Here is a 22,264-nt window from a genome sequence, read left to right as displayed (position 1 = left end):
GAGGAAGCGGAGGACGGATCATTACAACCTTGTCTCTTCGGATCCCCCCGGTTTGGAAATCATAGCATCACAGACACAAAGCGTTTGATTCTTTGAGTTAAAAACCCCAAATTAGTTTTCCTCTGAAAATGGATTGTACCTTTTATAGAAGTCCACTGCAGGCAAACCTTGAATATGCTGGACTGGGTTTGATAAAATGGGTAAGTTATTTGGAATTGTGCTTTAAAATTGCAATGATTTTCTTCAGAACCATGTATAGACTGGTATAATAGAGGACTATGTCACTGTCAATTTTTGATACATACACTTAAGTTTGTGGGTGGCAAAAAGGACACACATTGAATTACTAGTTCTAGAAACATAGGGTAGGTGCTTCTAAATTACTAGCTCCATTCAATTTAAGCATTTACTAACTTGTTACTGTCATACAAATCAAACTGCCCCATTTACATCTCGGCTTATAACAACGCACAACACTTTAAACAAAACAGCATTTCTGTAGAAGAATTATGCATACAGAAGCCTTCCTAATAGAACTTGTCCCTGCATATTGTCAATTAATGCAGTTTCACTGCTGTGAACTTCTCAAGACCAGAAGAAGATCAGCCCTAGCTGCAACAGCCCTACCACATTAACACGTTTGTCTTTGTAGGCCTGCAGGCAAACAGTTGAACTGAAGGCAGGTGTTTTGGGACCTGGGCAATAGTTCTGGCTATACTAAAGTCACAGGTGCTAATAACCCTGCAGATTCCTGCACTGGACAGAAACTTCCCTCGGAGACCTCCTTACCCATTCCCCGGCCTTCACAAATTACTTGCCACAGGACCTCAGAATGTTATGTTGGAATGAAGACAGAAGTACATGTTTTCCAGTGCACGTGTGTTAGGGCCTGCGGCCTGGAGAACCGGAGGCATGAGAGTTTAAGTAAGAAAAGATGTCATCTGATTCTTCTTATTCCAGGACTCTCTGTACTAATTTAGCTCTGCTCCTTGCATATCTTATGTTCAGAACATATTTAGTAAATAAATTAAAACAAATGCCAATAAAGCTCTTCACATTTTCTTTTCAACCTTAGGTGTAGGGGGTTGAATTAATTAACTACCCTCCAACTACCACACAATCAACAGCACTGCACAAATAATGTCCATATTTTCTTCCCCCTTTTAATCAACATTCCCCACTATCTTCGTGACCCACCAACACCCCCATAGCCACTGTGGCTTTTTAGAAATTGTTATTACTAAAGTAGAGTTGACAGGGCACCTGGGTGGCTCAGTCGGTTAAGCATCCAACTTTGGCTCAGGCCATGATCCTGCAGTTCGTGAGTTCAAGCTTCGCAGCAGGCTCTGTGCTGACAGCTTGGAGCCTGCAGCCTGCTTCAGATACTTTTTCTTTCTCTCTCTCTCTCTGCCCACCCTTGCTTGCACTCTGTGTTTCTCTTAAAAAAAAAAAAAAACAAATAAATAGGGACACCTGGGTGGCTCAGTTGGTTAAGCGTCTGACTTCAGCTCAGGTCATAATCTCACAGTCTGTGAGTTCGAGCCCCGTGTCGGGCTCTGTGCTGACAGCTCAGAGCCTGGAGCCTGCTTCAGATTCTGTGTCTCCCTCTCTCTCTGCCCCTCCCCTGCTCAGGCTCTGTCTCTGTCTCAAAAATAAATAAAAACATTAAACAATAAAAAAAATAAACAAATAAATAAATAAAAATTAAAAAAAAAAGTAGAGGTGACATGCCATGCTACATCAGCTCCAGGAGCACAACATAGTCATTCGATAATTCTGTACATTATGCAATGCTCACCACAATGAGTGTGGTTACCATCCAACACTGTACAATGTTACTACAGTAGTATTCACTATATTCCCTATGCTGGACTTTTCATCTCTGTGTCTTCTTTATTTTATAACTGGAGGTTTGTGCCTGTTAATACCCTTCACCTAATTCACTCACTCCCCACCCCCTTTCCCTCTGGCAACCACCAGTTTGTTCTCTGTATTTGAGTCTGTTTCCATTTTTGTTTGTTCATTTGTTTTGTTTTTTATATTCCACACATCAGTGAAATCATATGGGGGCTATCCTTCTCTGTCTGACTTATTTCACTTAGCATAATAGCCTCTAGATCCATCCACATTGTCCCAAATAACAAGATATCATTCTTTCTTTTCTACTGCTGAGTAATACTGAATTGTGTGTGTGTGTATATATATGTATATACACACACATTCGTACATACATTTTATCTTCTTTATCTGTTAATGTAAATGGTACATCCACTGTAAAAAAAACAATATGGAGGCTCCTTAATACATTAAAAATAAATATACTAAATGATCCAGTAATTCCACTACTGGGTATTTGCAAAACAAACAAGCAGACAAACCTTGAAAACACTAATTCAAAAAGATATAACCAATGTGTTTTAACTATTGACTCAGATTTGAATAAAACCCTTGTAATATAAGTAGTATGCCTCTTGACTTACAAAATGGCAACATGCTAGGGTCTTTACTTTTTTACTTTTTACTCCACATGGTTTTTATGACCTATCACGTTGCCATTGCTGTTTCTAATTGATGAAAAGTATTCTACCACTTTTTGCATACCTATTCCGCTAGTGACGGATGGGCAGATTGTCCTAACTAATTCCTTTCACAAAACAGCATTGCTATGAACATCTTTAGGTATGGCCCCCTATGGATGTATGTATGCATTCTTCTGGGTATATACCAGGGACAGAGTGTGTGAGGTTAGAATGTATATATTTACACATTTTGATAAGCATCATCTGATTGCTCTCCAGAATGACTACACAAGTGTATGCTTCCCTATGTAGGTTAAAAGACTCCCAGTTCAAGGCCCTCCTATCCCTAACCTCATCTTCCCCCTTGCTTTCAGCTTTTAATCATTGAGGCCCCACTGGTACATAATAAGCGCTCAAGTAATGGTTGTGAAGATATGGATGTGAATGTTTTCTCAGGAGCTGAATGGGGGCTGTTTCCCCTCAGCATGGCTTTGAAGTGGAATGAGGGTTATGTCTCCTGCCATTTGACCCCCATGGAAATATGGGCACTTTGCACATGCATCACTACTCGACATATATCTTCTCTCATTTAGTGGGCATCATTTCATCCTCTCTTAACAGGAAAATGTCGGGGCGAATTACTCATTAGTTTTAGAACTTGGAAGCTCAGAATTGAGGAAAGGACTTGTATGCAGTTAAGTGTGCAGGTGGGAAACAATCTCAAAGGGGTGAGGGTCATCTGGCATGGCTCCTAGTAACTAATGCTACTGGAGGGCTTGGATCCCAAGTCCAAATGGAAATAAGAGGTCAAGAGCTTGGCTGATTGCCTGAAAGGAGCAGCTGGTCTTTGTCTATTGCACTACCTTCCTATCCATTCCCAGTCGTCAAGTTGTAAGGAAGGAAGGAAGCTAGGAGCAAACCTCATCTGTCCAGAGGAGATTCTCGGGCTCTGAAGCAACACATAGTTCTTCCAAGTTGGATGGGGTACAGAGACCTCTGAATGACTGAATTGACTTCTCTCACCAAAATAGGGGGCAGACATAGAGGGAAAGTTAGGCAAGGCGGATATCAGCGGGACTTCTCTTGTCAGTCCATTTACACATATATAGGTTCTAGAAACTTCTCTGCTCTCCTGGCTAGAAGACACCCACCCATTTGGAATACCTATCCTGGATGAAGAGGAAGGACATTCCCCCTGAACTTGGAGAGTCTTTGATGGACAAGTGGGTATGGGATTGAGGGGGCCCAAGAGGCTTCTTAGGTATCAGCCTGGTAGAATGGGAAGCAATACTTTGAAGCCATTGACAGGGTGGGGTCTGGAGACATGCTGCATGGCTCTCCATTTCTGCACTTTACTAGCTGGGCAACACTACACAAGTCACTTAACTTCTCTGGGTCTCCATTTCCTCATCCATGAAATGTAGAAAGTACTAGTATCTCTTTACAGGATAGCAGTAAAAATTAAAGAATTAGTATATGTTCAGGGGTCACAACAGCGTACAGTACATAGTAAGTGCTCAAGAAGTGGTAGTGAGATACCAACACAAATATTTTCTTTTTTTTTTTTTTTTTTTTTTTTAAATTTTTTTTTTCAACGTTTATTTATTTTTGGGACAGAGAGACACAGAGCATGAACGGGGGAGGGGCAGAGAGAGAGGGAGACACAGAATTGGAAACAGGCTCCAGGCTCCGAGCCATCAGCCCAGAGCCTGACGCGGGGCTCGAACTCACGGACCGCGAGATCGTGACCTGGCTGAAGTCAGACGCTTAACCGACTGCGCCACCCAGGCGCCCCTCAACACAAATATTTTCTAAGGAGCTGAGTGGGGGCTGTTTCCCCTCCTCTCCCACCCTCAGTTCCTCCTGTTCCTCCGGAGAGCCATCTCAGCCTCTAACGTAAAACCAGGGAAATTTAGAGGGCAACTGTAGAGTTTTGTAGCCAAACTTTCTAGCTGCTCCATTCTGGATTTTTCCATCCTTCCCACTCTCCTGCCAAGTCTTCCTGGAGCACAGAACAAGACAGCTTTCCTCAGTGTGACAATCAAATTTCTCATTTTCCAAAGCCTCTCCACTGTGGGTTTCCTCTGCTGAAAGCCACAAACTCCCACGTCAGCGTAGCCCATCTTCTGCCCTCTCTTCACTCAGGCTCTCCCTGCTCTTCAAACCATGACCATGTGGACAGGCTTTTCTTTGGGAAATGCCCAAGTGGACCTGATCTGACCAGAGTGGATTGTTAATAGCAGGGAACATCTCCTTGCTGGCACAGTGCCTAATGAATGCCTGACACTGTAAATAAATGCAATAGTCTGGATCCCCTGAGCAGCCTGCAAAGGCCACTGATACAATGCTTTAGAATCCAAATGTGAGTCACAGGCCAGAAGATAAAAGAAGAGACTGGGGAGGACAGAAACAACCCGGAAGCTTGAAAACCACTTTAAATTACAGTAATGTAGCAGCCGCTCGGCAATGACAAAACCTCGGGCAATGGAGAGCTACTTCCAATTCTGCTGTTCTAAGTCATTGTTCAGGCAGAGACTTGAGCTAAGTGGACTGTGATGAAATCAGCCACGTCCTTCCCTTTAAGCCCCATCAGCCCCAACTATCACCAGGCTGGGAACTCTTTCTTGAAAATGTTCATTCATGAAGGAAAAAATAACTTCAGAGCACCAGCTTATTTAATAAAACTAATCAGAACTGGGAGCTATTATGTTGGATCAGATGTGTGGAGGGGTCTAACATCTGTGTCCAGGTCATTTGGTGACTCAGTTTAACAAAGCACTCACTGTGAGCCGGTCTGGATCAGGCACTGTGTTTTAGTGCCATGGAGATTATAAAGATGATGATTTGATCTCTGGCTTCAGAGTCCAGAAGTTTCATAGAATACTTAACATTTATTTTTTACTGAACCTGTGAAGAAAATACTGCAAATTATGGCCATAAAATAAGGCAGAGCTGTGCCTGGGGCACAAAGAGAGTGTGAGGCCCAATGAGGTCCCGGGTTCATGGTTCCTCCTACTTGGTTCTACTGGTATCAACTCTGGGTCAGAAGGGGGGAAATGCCCTTGTCCACAATCTTTCTTTCCTTTCTCTTCTCTAGTGGTCCTCTGCCCTCTGTCCACTGCAAGAAAGAGACTTTACCTCTGGCCTGGGGCATCCTCGGGCACAAACCACCCATGGCAGACAGAAGAAGGTCACAGGAGGAGCTGCCCCCACTGCTTGCTTATCTGGTGTCTTCTACCTGGCCAGCTCCTGTGCAGAACAGGTTGTCATGTAGTTTAGCTTTCATCTGGGTTATGAGATGATGTTCTGAAAATCTTCATAAACCACCAATGGGAATTCTCACGTAGGACGAGGACACTTGCCACGTTGCCTCCCACTACTTCTCAGAAGGTCCTTGAGGTGCTTTGCCTTCAGCAGGCCAGTGCTCAGACCCTGCCCTTCTGGGGCCACCGGTGCATGTCCAACCTAAGCTCTTGCTCTCCCTGGTCACTGGGACTCTTCCTCCCAGGCACAGCTCCATTCCCTTTGGTTTAAGGGCACAGCTGCCCCATACGTACTTGATGACCAGGAACCCCACCTGCCTTTCTCCTAAATATGAGCTCTTTCCCTCACTCAGGCTCCCAGCAAAGGACCATCTCTCCAGCAGCAAAAGCTGATTACTGGTCTTCTCTCCTCCGGGCCAGTTTAGCTACTTTTATCTTAAACCTGGAACGTCCTGTGCCAAATTTAGCACCTGGGCTACAAGTATGTTCTATTCGGTCCATCCAGTGTTATGAAAATTTTTTGAAAAGATTACATGATTATGATAAAGCCAGTTAGGAAAAAAACTTGGCAATTTCTCATCAAGTTAAACATACACTGACCAAAAGGCCCCAGCAATTCCCCTCTGGATATTTACCCAAGAGAAATGAAAACTTCAACCACACAATGACTTTACCCAAATGTACGTAATTAATCATAGTCAAACTGTAAACAACCAAAACGTCCATCACCTGGTGAGTAGATCAACAAGCTGTGACCCATCCATACCATGGGATACTACTCAGTAACAATAAGGAATGAACCCCCAAAACACCCAACTACAAGGAAGACTCTCAAAGGCAATAAGCCCACCGAATTCAGACACAAAAATTATGAACCCTATGAATTCCACTTATAAGAAATTTTACAAAAGACAGAGAGCATATCATTGCTTACCAGAGACCAGGGATGGTGTGAGGAAATTCACTGCAAAATACAAGGGATCTTTTTGGTGATGGAAGTTTTTTGTATCTTGATTAAGGTGGTCGTTACCTAACTGTGTACCTTTGTCAAATCTCATCACTTAAAATTGACTTATTTATTGTATGTTATATTCATTTTCTACTGTTCTGGAAAAAGTTACCACACACTCACCAGCTTAAAAGCCACACAAATGTATTATCTTACAGTCCTGCAGGTCAGAAGTCCAAAATGGATCTCACTGTCCTAAAGGCAGTGTCCGCAGGCCTGCCTTTCCTACAGAGACTCTGGATGAGAATATGTTTCCTTACCTTTTCCAGTTTCCTGAGGCCTCCCACATTCCTTAGCTCACGGCCCCCTTCCCCTATCTTTAAAGCAAATAACATCCAACCGAGTACTGCCCATGCTGCCACTTCTCTGATGCTCTCTTCCCCAATCCAGCTTCTGCTTTCAAAGGCCCTTGTGATTAGGTAGGGCCTGCCGGAAAATGCAGGGTAATCATCCTATTTGAAGGACAGCTGATTAGCAACCTTAATTCCATCTGCAACCTTGATTCACCTTTACCACGTAAACTCTTATATTCCCAGGTTCTGAGGGTTAGGGTGTGGACATCTTTGGAGGCCACTATTTGGTGTACCACACATGAAAATTATACCTCTATAAAAATAAATTTAAAAATTGGTAATTAAAAATTGGAGATACTTCATATCACTCTCCAGAATTCCGCTTTCTCCTGGTCAGTCAGATCTGGCCTCAGTAGTTACATGGCTACATCTGTTGCAGCTGAATGGCTGCCAGCCTTTACAGACAACATGGATGCTCTCATTTGCCTCAGTTTCCTCTGTTGTCTGTTTCATTCATTCACATTACCTGCCTGGTCACTATTGGCCACCTCAGTCTTGAACTGTTAAGTCAAATGAAACCAGGACTCTGACTTTTCATGACTCAGCCTCCCTTCTTGCCTGAGTTTTCCCCAACCCTCTGCCTAACCCATGGGGCTGGTGTGTTCCCTCCAACTAACTTGTAACATTTGTATGTTAAAGAACAGTTGGAATTCAAAGTGGCCCTAGCAAGGCTGAACTGCCAAATCCACCACAGTATTTCAGAAAGGGGCACTTTGAACCTGTAGGCTGAAGCAAGAACGATGAGAAGCCACACTTGATTTGGGGGGGGGTCTTCATTGTTACCCCAAACCAGATATTTCTTTATATTCCCACCTTAGCCTAGAAGCTAAGGGCCAGTCACAGAGTAGATGCCCCGCAAAAATGTTGCTACATCCCAAGTATAGTGCTACACCTCATCAAATAATTTAAATGAATGCCCAATATCTATTAGTTTAACAGTAATGAGGGCAACATCCTAGGATCCACTTCGTTGTGGGATAATTTAGACTCAGACAGGAAAAAATATATTGGTTCCATGACCTTCAACCAATTTCCCAACCCTTGCCAGCCAGTCACCTCATGAAGATATGCTTCCAGTTGTTTAGAAGACTGGGTGAGGGAATGTGCAAATGGCTGAGACAGCTCATCTCTTCACTATGACTGAATCACACAACACGCTAGAGCATCTTCTTGTCAGCAGGACAGTTCATTTGATGCAGACCTATGGTAACCAGCTCACTCTGCTCTGGCCCACGGTGTTTTCTATTGCCATACTTTGCCTCCTTTAATTCTGCCAAATTTAGAGCTTGGCCACTGCCATCTCCTGGCACACAGTTCTCAGGCTGTTTTCCAACCTCTTTGTGGGTGTCCTGCCCCAGCCTCATGACCGCCGTTTGTCTTGTACATTGCACACTGTGACGGGCAGCACAGCCAAAGAGCTCACTGAAGAGTGAGCATGAGAAGGAAGAATAGTGGACGATATAATTCAATTGGTCCTCAGGTGCAGATATGTTCCAATGTTACATAAAAGACCAGACACTTCCTAAAGAAGCAGCACCTTCCAAACCTGAGAATGAACCCTTTAAGAATCACTCAGTTGCATAATTAGATTCCCCCCATTATGCTTTCAACCTCAAACTCTGTCTTATTTAACCATCTATGCTTCTAAGTCTCCATTCTAGGCATTAATTGTGCATCTAATGGAATTATATAGGTATCCTAAGTGTGGTCCAGTTGCGCTGAATGACCACAGATGCCACACCATGGGTCTTTAACAGGGATTGTCTTGGGACCCTCTAAAAGCAACTCAGACCATATGTAAGCTCAATTTTGACAGAGACAGCTATATAAAATGTAGATACTAAGTCAGCCCATAAGAGAATAGGAACTTCCAGGTCATTCAGCACGAATGCCTCTGATGTGAAGATTAAAGTTTGGTTTACTTCTTACAAATGAAAGAATATTGCACCTATAAAAAACAGATGGGCAGCTCTACACCCTTTCATCTTAACCATCTGGGCAAGGGGAGGGAACATACCTTTTGGGGACCTCGCTATGCATACGAAGATAAGTTATGTCCAGGTTCTGTAGCATGTACCCTAAGATATCAGGGAAGCCTTCTCCTTCTCTCCACAGCACTGTAAATATCTCTTGCCCTCTATGCTAGTTCAATATTATTGATGGAAATCCAGGAAATGGTCACATGCTCAAACAAGGAACATTTTATGTCCTTCCAGGTGAAAGTTAATTTAGAAGCACTGCAATTAGTTATCAAGACTTGGTAATGGTGTTAATTGTGAGTCTTGGATAAAGGATCTAATTAGGTTAATGATGAATTCAGCCCAGCAAGGGTATTTTTGGAATGGTTCTTTTAAAGGAAATACACACGCACATGCATTTTCTCTAGTTCAGAACATTCAAATGTTTAGGGAAATGAGATGGGGACTTCTTACGAAACCATAAGGATATTATAAGATCTTATTTGAGAGAGAAAAGAGATCAGTGTTGCAGAGTTAAATTTCTAATAGGTATCTAACAAGAAAAACTCTAGAGGAAATTCATAACTTTCAATGCCTTCAAAGGGTAAGTGGGTAAGGATATGTTTCTGATGATCAGAAGGTCCTCTGTTTGCTAAAACCACAGTGGATGGTGCTATGAAATGAACTGTGTCCCCAAATTCATATATTAAAGCCCTAATGCCCAATGTGACCATACCTGGAGAAAAGGTTTCTAGGAAGTAACTGAGGTAATAAGGGTTCATCTCCAATTGAACACAAGAAAAAAGAAATCTCTGTCTCTCTGCCACATTGATGACACAACAAGAAGATGGTCAGGAAGAGAGCCCTCAACCAGAAACCAAACCAGCTGCCACCTTGATCTCGGACTTCCCAACCTTGAGAACTGTGAGAAAATAAATTTTGGCAAGGAAAACGGGGTGGGCAAGGCAGTTGGATTCCTGGAGGAAGGAGACAAGCCATTGAAGTCGCATGCTGTGGGGGAGGGGGAGAGAGAAGACTTAATGCAGTCTTTGAAAGAAACACAAATATCAGATAAAGACTAATGAAGTTGTGGGTTATGAGACACATGATGCACAACCTCTTCTGTCTTTTATGACATTTTCAGTAAGGTAGTTTTTAGATGACTGAATTCTGAGTGCAAATGGTTTTTCTTATGGCAAAGGCTGGAGGCATAGGTCTTTCAATGCTTGCCAAGGGGTTATAACAGCAGTATCCAGATAGGTGAGGGGTGGACTGCATATGCACACTGTAGAGACCATCAGAAGACTTCCAAACAACCCTCTGCTCTTTGAGTACATTTCTTAGCTTTGTTGTGTCTGGAGGACATTTTGAAGAAGAGAGAATCAGAAGAGTGGTTCTAATTTCTAATATTCCACTTTCTTTGTCACTTTGGGAGATGAGAAACTTTCTATGCAGCAGGTTCACCATTCAACAAATGGGAATAACACTGTTGCTTTTGTTCCTAAAATTATTGTAATAAACAAGATGAAATATATAAACACCTTTCAAAAAAAAGCATTACTAATTTTGTTTTTTCTTTTTTCTTTTGAAGTAACTGTGGTTACAGAAACTTGCAAGATAATACAGACAGTTCCCGTGTACTCTTCACCCAATTTCCCTCAATGGTTAGAAATGCTTAGAACTCAAATAACTATAGGATAATATCAAAAGCAGGAAACTGACAGCGGGATCATGTGTGTGTGTAGTTCTATGTCATTGTGTCATACGTGTGGATTTATATAACCACCTCCACAATCAAGACAAACACTATTCCATCAACTCAAAGATCCTGCAGGGGCTACCCTATGTAATCACCCCTGCTCCCCTTCTCCTCACCCCTTCTAACCGTTAACTTTTTCTCCAGTTTGACATTTGTCATTTCCAGAACATTATGTACGTATACCTTTTGAGGTTAGCTAATTTTTAACTCAGCAAAATACCCCTGAGCCCTATTCAAGCTCTTGTATCAAGTTCCTTTTGTTGCTGAATAGTAGCATTCTGTGGTAATCTAGGACATTTTGGTTGCTCTGGTTTGGAGTTGTTGCCAAAAAAAAAAAAAAAAAAACGTATTATGAGCAATTATATATAAGTTTTTGTGTGGATATAAATGTTCATTTCTCTGGGGTAAATGCCTAGGAGTGCAATTGTGGGTCATATGTTAGGTGTGTTTAAGTGTTGTTGTTGTTGTTGTTAAGAAACTGCCCAACTATATTCCAGAGAGGCTGCACTATTTTGTGTTCCCACCAGCAATGCATGAAACATGTAGTGTCTCTGCATGCTCACCAGAATCTGGTATTGCCATTCATTTGTGATATACATTTTCTATACTATCAAATGTTTTCATTGTTTGTTCTCAAAGCACACCTTAAAGTCAACAGCTCTTGGAGTAGGTTATCCATACCTATAGTAAGTGTAACCAACTTTTCTGGTTTTATTTATTATAGATATAGGTGCTTTCATCTCTACTGGAGATCAAGTATTCCAGGATTCATGGAAGATCTAGTCCAGTGATTAGGCTGGGATTCACATTTGCTTTGGGAAGGACCCAGAGGTTTAGTCAACTGTAATCTGAGGATGAAGATGTCTGGTCTGCTAAAATACCTCAGAGGATTCACATTGGGTAGGGCTCCCTCTAGTTTTGTACCTAATCTTCTTGTAACCAACATGTAAAGGCCACACTAGCCCAAACTGTACCCACCCTCATATGGACGCAGATTCTCCTCTCTGGCACACATGATTGTATGCTAAGTGCCTTAACTGAATCAGGGCCTTAAGATACCTTGTCTATAATGTCACTTTTTGATAGTCATGACTTTCTAACAGCAGGTGGTGCCCCTGAGGATTCTATCTTGCATAGAAATCTCCATGATCTTTGAAAAACAATTAAACCGCTATCAAAGCTCCTTGGTGCAGTGGAAACTGAAGCTGTGTAGTTTGAGCTAATTTCTCTTAGAAATTAGCTGGGGTTTTTGGGTCTGGGTGCTAAAATTTTGAGTTTGTTGACTGACCATGCCAGCCATCTAAGGAACAATACTCTTGGCTCCTGCCATTTCCTGAGCCTGGTGCTCTAGCCTTCCTGACCATTCTGTGAGCTACTCAATAGCCTTCTAATAAATTTCTGTTCTGGTTAAGTTAGCCAGAGTTACTTTCCATTATTTGCATCTAAAAACCAATACAGAAGGGCCATACAAAAATTTTAGATTATGAACCACATGGATATTTCTAAAGGATTTTCCAGAGAAAGAATGAAATGGTACAGCAGAGATGAATAGTTGTCTCCCCAAATCCACTCTGTCTGATCTGTGTTCTCTCTGCTGCTTGGTACAGAAGACTACTATACATTTCCAAGACTCCCTTGCAGCTAGGAATGGTCACGTGCTGAAGTTCTGGCTAATGAGATTTAAGTGGATTTGTGTGGGACTTCCAGGGAGAATTGTTTTGTAAAGCAGGTTTCACAACCAGTGCAGAACACAATGAGGGGTGTGAACTCATGACTCTGAGATCAAGACCTGGGCTGAGATCAAGAGTTGGACACTTAACCAACTAAGCCACACAGGTGCTCCTGACCCAGGGAGATTTTTAATGGTAGCACAGGTATAGCCTATAGATCCTTCCTGATTTGTGTTGCCTAGAATGTGGACCTACTAGTCGGAATGTGCTAAGACTGGCAGATAAAGGGAATTTTGAGATAAGAGGAATTGGGCCTTTGATGGATGCAACTACCATCCCAGCACTGGACAGCTCCAATCCGGTCTTCTTTTAATATAAAACAAGCTTACATCTTGTTCATGCCTGTGTTAATTTGTTTTTTCTTAAAAAAATTTTTTTTAATGTTTATTTATTTTTGAGAGAGGGAGACAGAGCGCAAGCATGGGAGGGGTAGAGAGAGAGGGAGACACAGAATTCCAAGCAGGCTCCAGGCTCCAAGCTGTCAGCACAGAGCCCAATGTGGGGCTCGAACTCACCAACTGCGAGATCATGACCTGAGCCGAAGTTGGACACTTAAATGACTGAGCCACCCAGGTACCTCTGTTTTTTTTTTTTCTTTTATATCCAGTCAATCCTCATCTTTCTTCCCCCTCCAGTCAATCCTAATCTTAACTAACATAGGTGGTAAAGAATGGAATGTGGGATTCTGGGAGAACCCATAGTCCAATGGTTTCCTAGGATTCAAGAGAAAGAATGAGTTGACTTCCGGCTTCTATGTGCATATCTACTTAAAAATTATGGTAGCTATTAGACCTGATACCAGGTGTTGTTACTTAATATGCTAATACATTTTGATAACAATTGGTTTCATTTACAATCCTACTTACTTCATTTTCTACGTTTAAAAGCATCATTCTGAGAGGAACATTCTTCAGGTTTCACCTGACTGCCTGAGTCTTCAGCCAGCAGCCTCAGCAGGATGCACCCCCACGGTCCTTCACGCCAACACATGAGCAGGAAAACCGTCATAGGTTTAAAGCCCATTTCTCTAAGACTCTGTGCGTAAGATCAATGTGCCTGGCATAATGTCTGGGACATAGAAGGCTCTCAACAAGTGACTGCTGCCCCTTCCCTTTCTAAGGAGTTTGGATGGAAACATGAAGACCTGAGCACCATGGTAACTGGCTTAATGCACAACAGAAGAGGTGGCTCCTGTGAGTTCACCACGCATACCTCAAAGGGCAGAGTGAGACTGTGCAGAATTCTCCATTACTCAAGGATGGAGACATATCTTTTGGATCTGCAGCAGGGGCTGGGGTGGGTGGCAGGTGGGGGAGCTGGCCCTACCTGACAAACATGTTTCCCCAGGTGATGCACTGGGCATGAGGAGAGAGACAGGAGGGCTGAGGATGGGAGAGCCTGTGGCTATGTCTAAGAAGGCTTCTGAAACCCATAAGCAATGAAACATACTCACTAAGAACATAGTCATATGCTTAAACTATGAGACTGCCTCATGTCCATTTCTTAAACTCTTAAATAAAGACTTTATTATTATGGGGGTTGATGTATGCCTCTAATGCATAGGGAAAACTGAGCCACAGAGTGAAGGAAATCCAAGCCCAGAGGTCATTTTGTTGAAATCAAAGATCAGATGGATTCTAAATTGGACAAATTAAGAAATGCTACTGGTATCCATTGATGTACCAAGTTGATTCCTCCTACATGTCCTACTCACACATTTGAGCATAAAGTCTTTAGCCCCGTGACATTCAATGAAGTTCGGCAAAGGTAGGCAGCAGGGCTTGGGGCCACTCGGCACCTACCTGTTCTGGCTGGGCTGGAAAGTGGGACCCAGCTGTCACTGTAGCCCTCCCCTGCCACCCTGGAGTGGGTGCAGAATACTTGGCATGCCTCTCAAGCTCTGTTCCTGTACACTTCCCCTTCTTATCCACCTCTACAGCCTTCAAATCATAAGCACAAAGTGAGAAACTATGGTTAGGAAAGGGGAGCAAGCTCCTTTTACTATTCTAGTTCCTTCTTCATACCCTTCCCTCAACGTTAGCCCCACCTGTGGAAAAGAAGAAAAAGCACCCATTTCCATTTAATGAACATGGGTATCAGGCACTGTGTGGTAACCACTTTTTGTACATAGTCCTTGAATAGAGCAACACTATGGGGTAGTATGCCTGCTTTAGAGATAAAGAAACTGAGGACCAGACAGCCCAACTAACTGTCCTAAAAGTGACAAAACTAGAGAATGGCACAGCCTGCTTGGAACCAGGGCATGTCTTATATCTAACCGCATGCCGGTAACCACTCTGCTGACTGCCGGTGAGCGGAGTGCAGGACACCTTGCCACCGAGATGGAGCTGGGGTCCGCTGCAGTCTCTGTAACCCACAGGGCTGGCTGGCATTTATGCCAGCCAATTAGGACAGTCAGGCTCTTGTTCTTCCTACCTGGCGAGAGTGGCCCCAAGGCTTTAAGGTGGATCTTTGTATAGTATATGTTCTTCAAATATTAAATCATCCAACAAGTGAATGAATGGAAGATTTGGATTCATTGGATTCCAGGTAATGTAGGTTTTCCAGTATTATTTTTTCCTTGATTCTATCTTAACTTTTTTCCTATTTTTTCTTTCCTCTGACTCCTCTGATCTCCTCACCCTCTAGGTGAGGTTTATTTGTTTCACATACTTTACTACCTCACTCTCCCTCTTTTCCTGTAGCTCTGAGTTCTTGCCAGGATGTGTTGACAGAGTCTGGGTATCCAATGTAGATGAACCTGACAGCAAAAAGAGCTACCTTTTTTTTCAATGTTTATTTATTTATTTTGAGAGAGAGAGAGAGAGAGAGAATCCCAAGCAAACTCCACACTGTCAGCACAGAGCCCAATGTGGGTCTCAAACTCATGAACCGTGAGATCATGACTTGAGCCAAAACCAAGAGTCAGACTTTTAACCAACTGAGCCACCCAGGTGCCCCAGAGCTACCACTTTTTGAGCACCAATCATGCTCTAACATGGGGTTCTAACATGATCATCAACCTTGACCCCTACCATGATGCTGACCAGAAAATGGGGCGGGAAGAGACTCAACAGCTTGACAAAGCTCACACCCAGAAGCAGTACAGCTGAGAGGCTCCAGATCAGCACTCACTCTCCACCTTTCCCTTGGCCACAGTGCCTTTCCGCTTGTGAACAAAACATACATACCCTTGCCTGTTTCCTTCTTCAGGCAGACAGCCATTCAACTATACTGTGCCCCCTTCACCCAGTTTCATCGTTAAGGAGAAGAAATGGATTCGCTTCACATATCTCTTAACTAAAGGAAGTAGGAAGACCTCGGTAGTCAGAACGTCAGGAATATGTGTTTTTAAGCCCAGACATCTCACTGTGGCTGGGGGTTGGGGAGAAGGAGTGGGCCTGGGCATTACGGAGCCCCCAGCTTGGCTCTGGGGGGTGTGCAGGGAAGGTGGTGAGATGGAGGCTATGGAGCTGTTCCAGTGCTGAGGGCAGCCCACGTGCTCCAGGCTTTAAGAGCTGAGGCATTTTGTGCTGAACAGAGAGCCTTCCCACTTAGCTAATTGAATGTCCTTGCTGCACACTGTCAGGCGGCTCAGCAGGGGACAAACCTCATCTGATGTGCACGCAAATTTAAAAGAGAAAAAGATGACAGAGGGTTTAATGGAGCAGACAGCGCTGCAATCCCACAGCAACTCCAAAGCCCGGGCCTCAATGCGAGCTCTCAGCCTGAGAGGGAAAGTGCTGTGATTCAGCAACCTGCCCGAATTCCCCAAAGGCACTTGAGGCTTCCATTAAATGCTTAGGTGTCCTGATTACTGAGAGGGGGGAGGCTGAAGGAAAAATCTCATACTTGTGCTATTTTTTCTCTCACGGAGAGCCCCGAAGCTACTGAGTGGAAGGAGCTGGTCACAGGGGAGGTGGCCGGCAGGAAAGGTGATGCCATCCAAGCACTCTGCCTTCTCAGGGCCTTGTCAGAGTGGGCAAGGTAATTTTATGTTGGGAAACTTCAGATGGTGATGACTGTCTGTAGGGAAATCTTCAACCTGCCAGCAGTGACGTGAAGTTCAAGCACCATCATTATCCGATGCCAGTACAGAAACTAGGTGGATCCCTCTGTCCATCACCAAACCCTGGCCACAGCCCACATGGTAATCATCAGCCCTAGCAGCAGTCCAACCCCCCTTCCTGGTGTTGTCTAACTTCATAAGAATCCTTCCAGATTTCCTTTCCCATCCAGTCAAGTCCTGCTTTGCATAAGAAGCTTGTCTGGAGTCAGAGTTCAAGTCTCCTGGCATCAGGTGCAGGGCTTTGTGCAGCGACCCCTCTGCCAAAAAAAAAAAAAAGCAGAAAGGCAACACCACAGACACCTTCTTATCTCCATCGTTTATTATTTGAATTACTTGCAGTGTGGACGCCAGGTTTTGATTCCTTCCCTCTAGCGCAAATCCTATTACTGGTGTGAGAAGGGCCAGAATCTGGCTCTGAGTCATGTTATTTTGCTCCCAAATTCCTCCCCTGCTGGGTGAAAACTCCTTACAGCACACAGGTGGTGGTGCTCAGAGGTCTCCTAAATGAAGGATGATGGAGGGGCAGGACCCACATGCTCTCATTTCCCTATGGGCTGCGACATCATTTTATGCAATGCAGAATTTCACAGGGAAAAGAGAAACCTTTTTATTTTTTCAGAATCTGCAAGGGAAATAGATGCCTTAACACCCCTTGTCTATTTGAAGTAAAATAAAAAGATGTGGCATTGAGAAGAAGACATATCAAGATGTCAAAGTTGCTTTTTAAGTGATTCTAAGCCTCATGGATAGGAAAGGCCTTCAGCTTGGATGAAACCAACAACACAGAAACCTAAACACCTGCTGAATAAGTCAACCATGCCGGTCAGGCTCACTCTTCTCTTTGCTCCCATGTGCAGCCCTCCCTATACATACATGATGAAGTCCCAGGGGCTTCCGAGATCATCCACAGGGAGAGGCAGGGAGCTGCAGAATCTCAAACGTGACTGCAGAGAACCACCTGGGGGTTTTGAAAACCACCCACGCTGAGTCCCCAGCCCAGACAACTGAATTCAAATGGTCTGGTGTAGGACCCAAGCATGGGTATTTTCAGGGGGTTAGGGAAGAGGTAAACTTTTAGTTAAGCGTTTTTATAAAAAAAACTGTAACATCCATATAGTGATGTACACAAATCTTAAGTACCCAGCCTAATGCATTTTTATAAATGAATACCCCTGAAACACCATCCCCCACATCAAGATACAAAACATCATCATCCCCTAGGAGCACAGAATTTTTAAAACTAAGTTCTTTTATTTTGAAATAATGAAAACTCTTCAAATTGCAGGCATGCAACAATGAACTCAGCAAGCATATTTAAAAACCTCCCCTGTTGATTCTAATATACAGACAGCTTGATTGCAATAATTGTTTTTGCCACATTTCTGGCCATGGAAAGCCTTCAATAAAGCATGGGCATAAGGTTTTAATATTCTGTTTCTGATTTCTTAACCAGGTCATTATTTCTCAAGGTTCCTTTAACATATAAATTAATTTCAGCCTCAGATACATTTGATTTTGTTGTATTGTGATTGTTTTTTTTTGTAATTTTTTAATCAATTGTTTACGATTCACCACTTCAGCTCTTTCCAGTTATGTATGGACTAGGTAGCCTTTTTTGCTATAAAAAAGAATACCTTATGTGTGCTTGAGAAAAATAAAGGTGGGATTATGCCCATTTTCTGTAGGGTAGCCACTAACTGAAGGTTGGCAAGGCTGGAGGCAAAATCTGGAGCCCTCCGTGGCTTAAGGGTTGGGATGCGTGAAAGGCAAGGGTCTGAGGAACTAAATACCTAGTGAGGAAAAACAAACAAAAGCAATCATGCCCAGGTCTGGTGGAAATATGGGAACTACAGAAGCCCTACTGACTTGCGAGTTTAGAAAGGCCAGCAGGAGAAATTCTGCCATACGATGGGGAAGGGGACCAGGAAGGAGACACCAAAAACCCAGGGGTCAAGGAGCTGTGCTGCCATCAGAGGCTGAGATGCAAGGCCGGCCTTGGAAGGAATCCAGCTGCAGAGTGAAATCACCAGCAGTAATTCTCCGCGTGAGCAACTGGAGAGGCCAACCAGTAGGGTTGCAACCAAGTCCACCTGAATGAGGCACTTTTAAAAAATTGGTACAAAGGTTGCATATGCATAGAGAGGCTGAAGGAGCAAGGCTGGGTAAAGCTGGACCCTGCACAGGCTCTGTATCTCCTTTTTATCTCCTTACACATAGTTCCTAAGAAGCAATTCTTTATGTGGCAGTGAAGCGGCTTTTCCTTTCCAAACAGCCAGCTGAGTGGGGCGGGAGCTAGATGTCTTCCCACAGGGGCAAGTTCTGGGGGTGGCTGAGGTCTTCAGGGCCCAGACAAAGGAGGAGAATCACCTAGAATTCCTTGGATGGTGGCAGAAAACGAGCCTTCGGGTGGACCTGGGTAACTACCTGTATGAGGGTATTTCTGGCCCAGAAGCAACCAGAGTGTAAGAAAGGACAACTCATCACTTGAGCTTGGCAGGCCACACTCAACTTAAGTGTGCGGCAAAGAAAAGTTCTCTTTGGCCAAGTAACCAATTCCTTATATCTTTTTTTCCTTTTATTTCTTTTTTCTTTTTCTTTTTCTTTTCTTTTCTTTTTCTGTTTTCTTCTTCTTCTTCTTCTTCTTCTTCTTCTTCTTCTTCTTCTTCTTCCTCTTCCTCTTCCTCTTCCTCCTCCTCCTCTTCTCTATTTTCTTCTTCTTCTTCTTCTTCTTCTTCTTCTTCTTCTTCTTCTGCTTCTTCTTCCTCCTCCTCCTCCTCCTCCTCCTCCTCATCCTCCTCGTCGTCCTCCTCCTCCTCCTCCTTTTTTTTCCTTCTCTGTTGGATGGTTGAGGTTGAGCCTGCAGGGAGCAAGCTGGCCCCAGACCTCTCCAAGTCCACATTTCTTTTCCTCCAGTTCTTACGTGTCCAAAGACAGGGAACTACAGACATGCTTTTGTAGGAAGGTTTTATGTTTTTGCTGTCATTGTTATATACAATTTTGATTTGCATGTAAGTTTTTAGGTTTATTAAAATAAAGAGTGTGACAAACCTGAATTTTGTAATGCAGTATATTAAAATAAATTACAATGCATTTTAATACTAAAATCTACATCTTGTCTTTGATTTTAGCAATGAATCAAATTCACAGAAGGTTGTTCCCTAACAGAACTATGCTTTATAATGAAAAATTGCTCTGTTCTAAAACAAAAGCAGAAAAAAAGAAAATGATCAAAAAGTGAATTTCTGAAATCTAATTTTTAGCTGATGATCGATTCAATTTTAGGTTGAACAAAAGAGTGAGTTTTTGAAGTCACATGCCATTTATTTTATACAGTATTCATATTTTGCAAACTTCAACCTGTTTGCTCTCTCTTACACACACACATGCACACACACACACACACACACACACACACACACATAACCAGAACCCCTCCCTTCCTCTTTTCCTTATAGAAGCAACTGGAAGTTTCTGGCTTTCAAGCAGGACAACACTGCTCAGAAACATGAGGCCTTCAGGTATTCAGAGGTGGTAGGAAGAAGTGCTTAGGGAGAAACTGAGGAGGGGATCCTGGCAGCAAGGACAGGAGAATCACATCTTAAATTCTCAGAGGGTCCATGAGAAGACAGGATTCTTCCTGTTCTCATCTGAGTTATGAGCTGCCAGAAGAGGCAGGGATAACATGGGGCTAAGCTTTGGACTGGACCCAGAGGGGACGAATGAAGGTAGTTGTATGTGCCTGATGTATATGACAGTCCCCAAAACAACTGAAGTCATGTCGCCTTATATGCTGATGGAGATCTGTGTCTCCTTACACGTCCATTGGGGTGGGGACGCCAGAGCTGATAGCACATAGAAAGCAAATGAAAGTGATTACTTGAAAAACAGCAAAATGCATAGTCCTCCCTTATACAGGACTCTGTACGGGGGGGGAAAAATCCTAGGTATCACAAAAGGGAAAGACTTGATTATGACAGTGTTGTCCTCAAACCAGCATCTACAAGAGAGGGAAGGGATGGAATGGAGTCTGAAGTAAAATAAGGTGCCTGCCCAGCCCACGTAAGGCCAGCCTCTTACCGTAATGCGGGATGATAGCCCAAGCCATGGCAGAGGCGTAGATCCCACCAATCATCCAGAACATGCAGAGCCAGCTCAGATGCTCACCCCGCTTCTCTCGGGCCAGCACTTCAGCAAAGTAGGAGAACACAGTGGGAATGGCTCCTCCAATCCTGCCAACAGGTACAGAAAATACAAGAAATCAGAGCCAGTACACCCACGTGAGATGCAAAGTGCAGAACCAAAGCAAGCTCTGACGGCACATGCTCTCTCTCTATCCCAGCATATCAAGCAATGTATATTTTCTATCATTTTGTAATTTTAACACTATAATCTCTGTTTAATACAGGTTTATTATCCCTCCAGAACCTGCAATTAAGTAATGTCACCAAAAGGTGGCAGTGGTGCCCTAGTCATGTGGTTTCTAGAGCCTCCCTTGTTGAAGATTATGACGGGTTTTCTGCTCAGGGTTGAACGTTCTACATATTTGCCAGAATTACAGCATTTGGTACAATCTAGTGAGTATTTTAATTAACACATTTAAAAAAAGAGATACTATGATAAGTTCTACCCATGACGTGGTGACTTTGGAAAGAGCTTCAAACACTTCTGGGAGGCTGTCTGTAACTGTCCTTGCTCACTGCTACACTGTGGCAGCTGGTACTGCAGCCCAATCAGGCTGCTGTGTTGATGGCCACAGGCTCAATGGGGTTGCTTCCTAGACTGTTCTGGTCTCAGTAGGTTTCAGATTTCAGTAGAACCCAGTAGATAGATTTCACCGCCACATGAGTACACGTGTAGGTGCACTGGTAGAATCAAATAAGGTGCTGCTGGTTTCAATAATAACAGAAGGGAGTACAATGCTTCCTTCCAGTGGGGCAATTATAAGAGATGCTGACTGAGCTCTAGAGAGATGACATGAGCAGTGACTTCCATTCAGGCTAAGTGTTCTCTAGTGAGTGTATATGGAATAAATATTTTGTTCATTCTAGGAAGATAGGCCATAAATCTCATCAGAGTTTCAAATAGGTCTTGACCCCCTAAGTTTTAAAACCACTGCCTCAGAAAGTAGGGTTATGGGAAAACATTACTATCACTCTAAACAGTAATATTAACTCTTTTATTTTATTTTATTATTTTAGAAAGAGAGAGCATGTAAGCAGGGGAGAGATGCAGAGAGAGAGAGAGAGAGAGAGAGAGAGAGAGAGAGAGAGAGAATCCCATGCAGGCACAATGCTCAGCATGGACCCTAATGCAGGGCTCGATCCCACCACCCGAGGATCACGACCTGAGGTGAAATCAAGAATCAGACACTCAACCGACTGAGCCACCCAGGCGGCACCCCTATGAATTCTTAAAATCAGTATTTTTTAAATGATATACAATAATAGATATAAACAAATTGTAGAGAAAACACTTGGCAATATAGTTTTAAAAATATGTGCTGATTCCTTTATGTTCAGATTTCTGTAAGGTAAATTGCTATTGACATTTCACATCAAGGAAGAGAACATGCATTTATCCATTTAGCAGTAACTGATTTCCTCA

The 22,264-nt window shown here is 43.2% G+C and overlaps 1 protein-coding gene and 1 non-coding gene across 2 annotated transcripts in view; both read right to left on the bottom strand.

The window, feature by feature from the left end:
• The window catches only part of SV2C (synaptic vesicle glycoprotein 2C), a 162,905-nt gene that overhangs the window by 79,152 nt on the left and 61,489 nt on the right, over positions 1-22,264 (bottom strand). The window contains exon 3 of the mRNA XM_047069225.1: positions 20,738-20,889. Coding sequence (XP_046925181.1) covers positions 20,738-20,889 — 152 coding nt within the window. The remainder of the gene's footprint in view (positions 1-20,737; positions 20,890-22,264) is intronic.
• Positions 19,493-19,623, bottom strand: LOC124523643 (small nucleolar RNA SNORA38). Its single transcript, XR_006965059.1, has one exon. It is a non-coding gene; the product is annotated as a small nucleolar RNA SNORA38 (small nucleolar RNA).

This window comes from Lynx rufus, unplaced genomic scaffold (assembly GCF_022079265.1).
Source record: "Lynx rufus isolate CCGP_SWC_20201006 ecotype Redwood Valley unplaced genomic scaffold, mLynRuf1.p SCAF_1, whole genome shotgun sequence".
Lineage (NCBI taxonomy): Eukaryota > Metazoa > Chordata > Mammalia > Carnivora > Felidae > Lynx > Lynx rufus.
The sequence above is the reverse complement of the archived record's forward strand: the minus strand, read 5'-3'. Positions and strand labels throughout refer to the sequence as shown.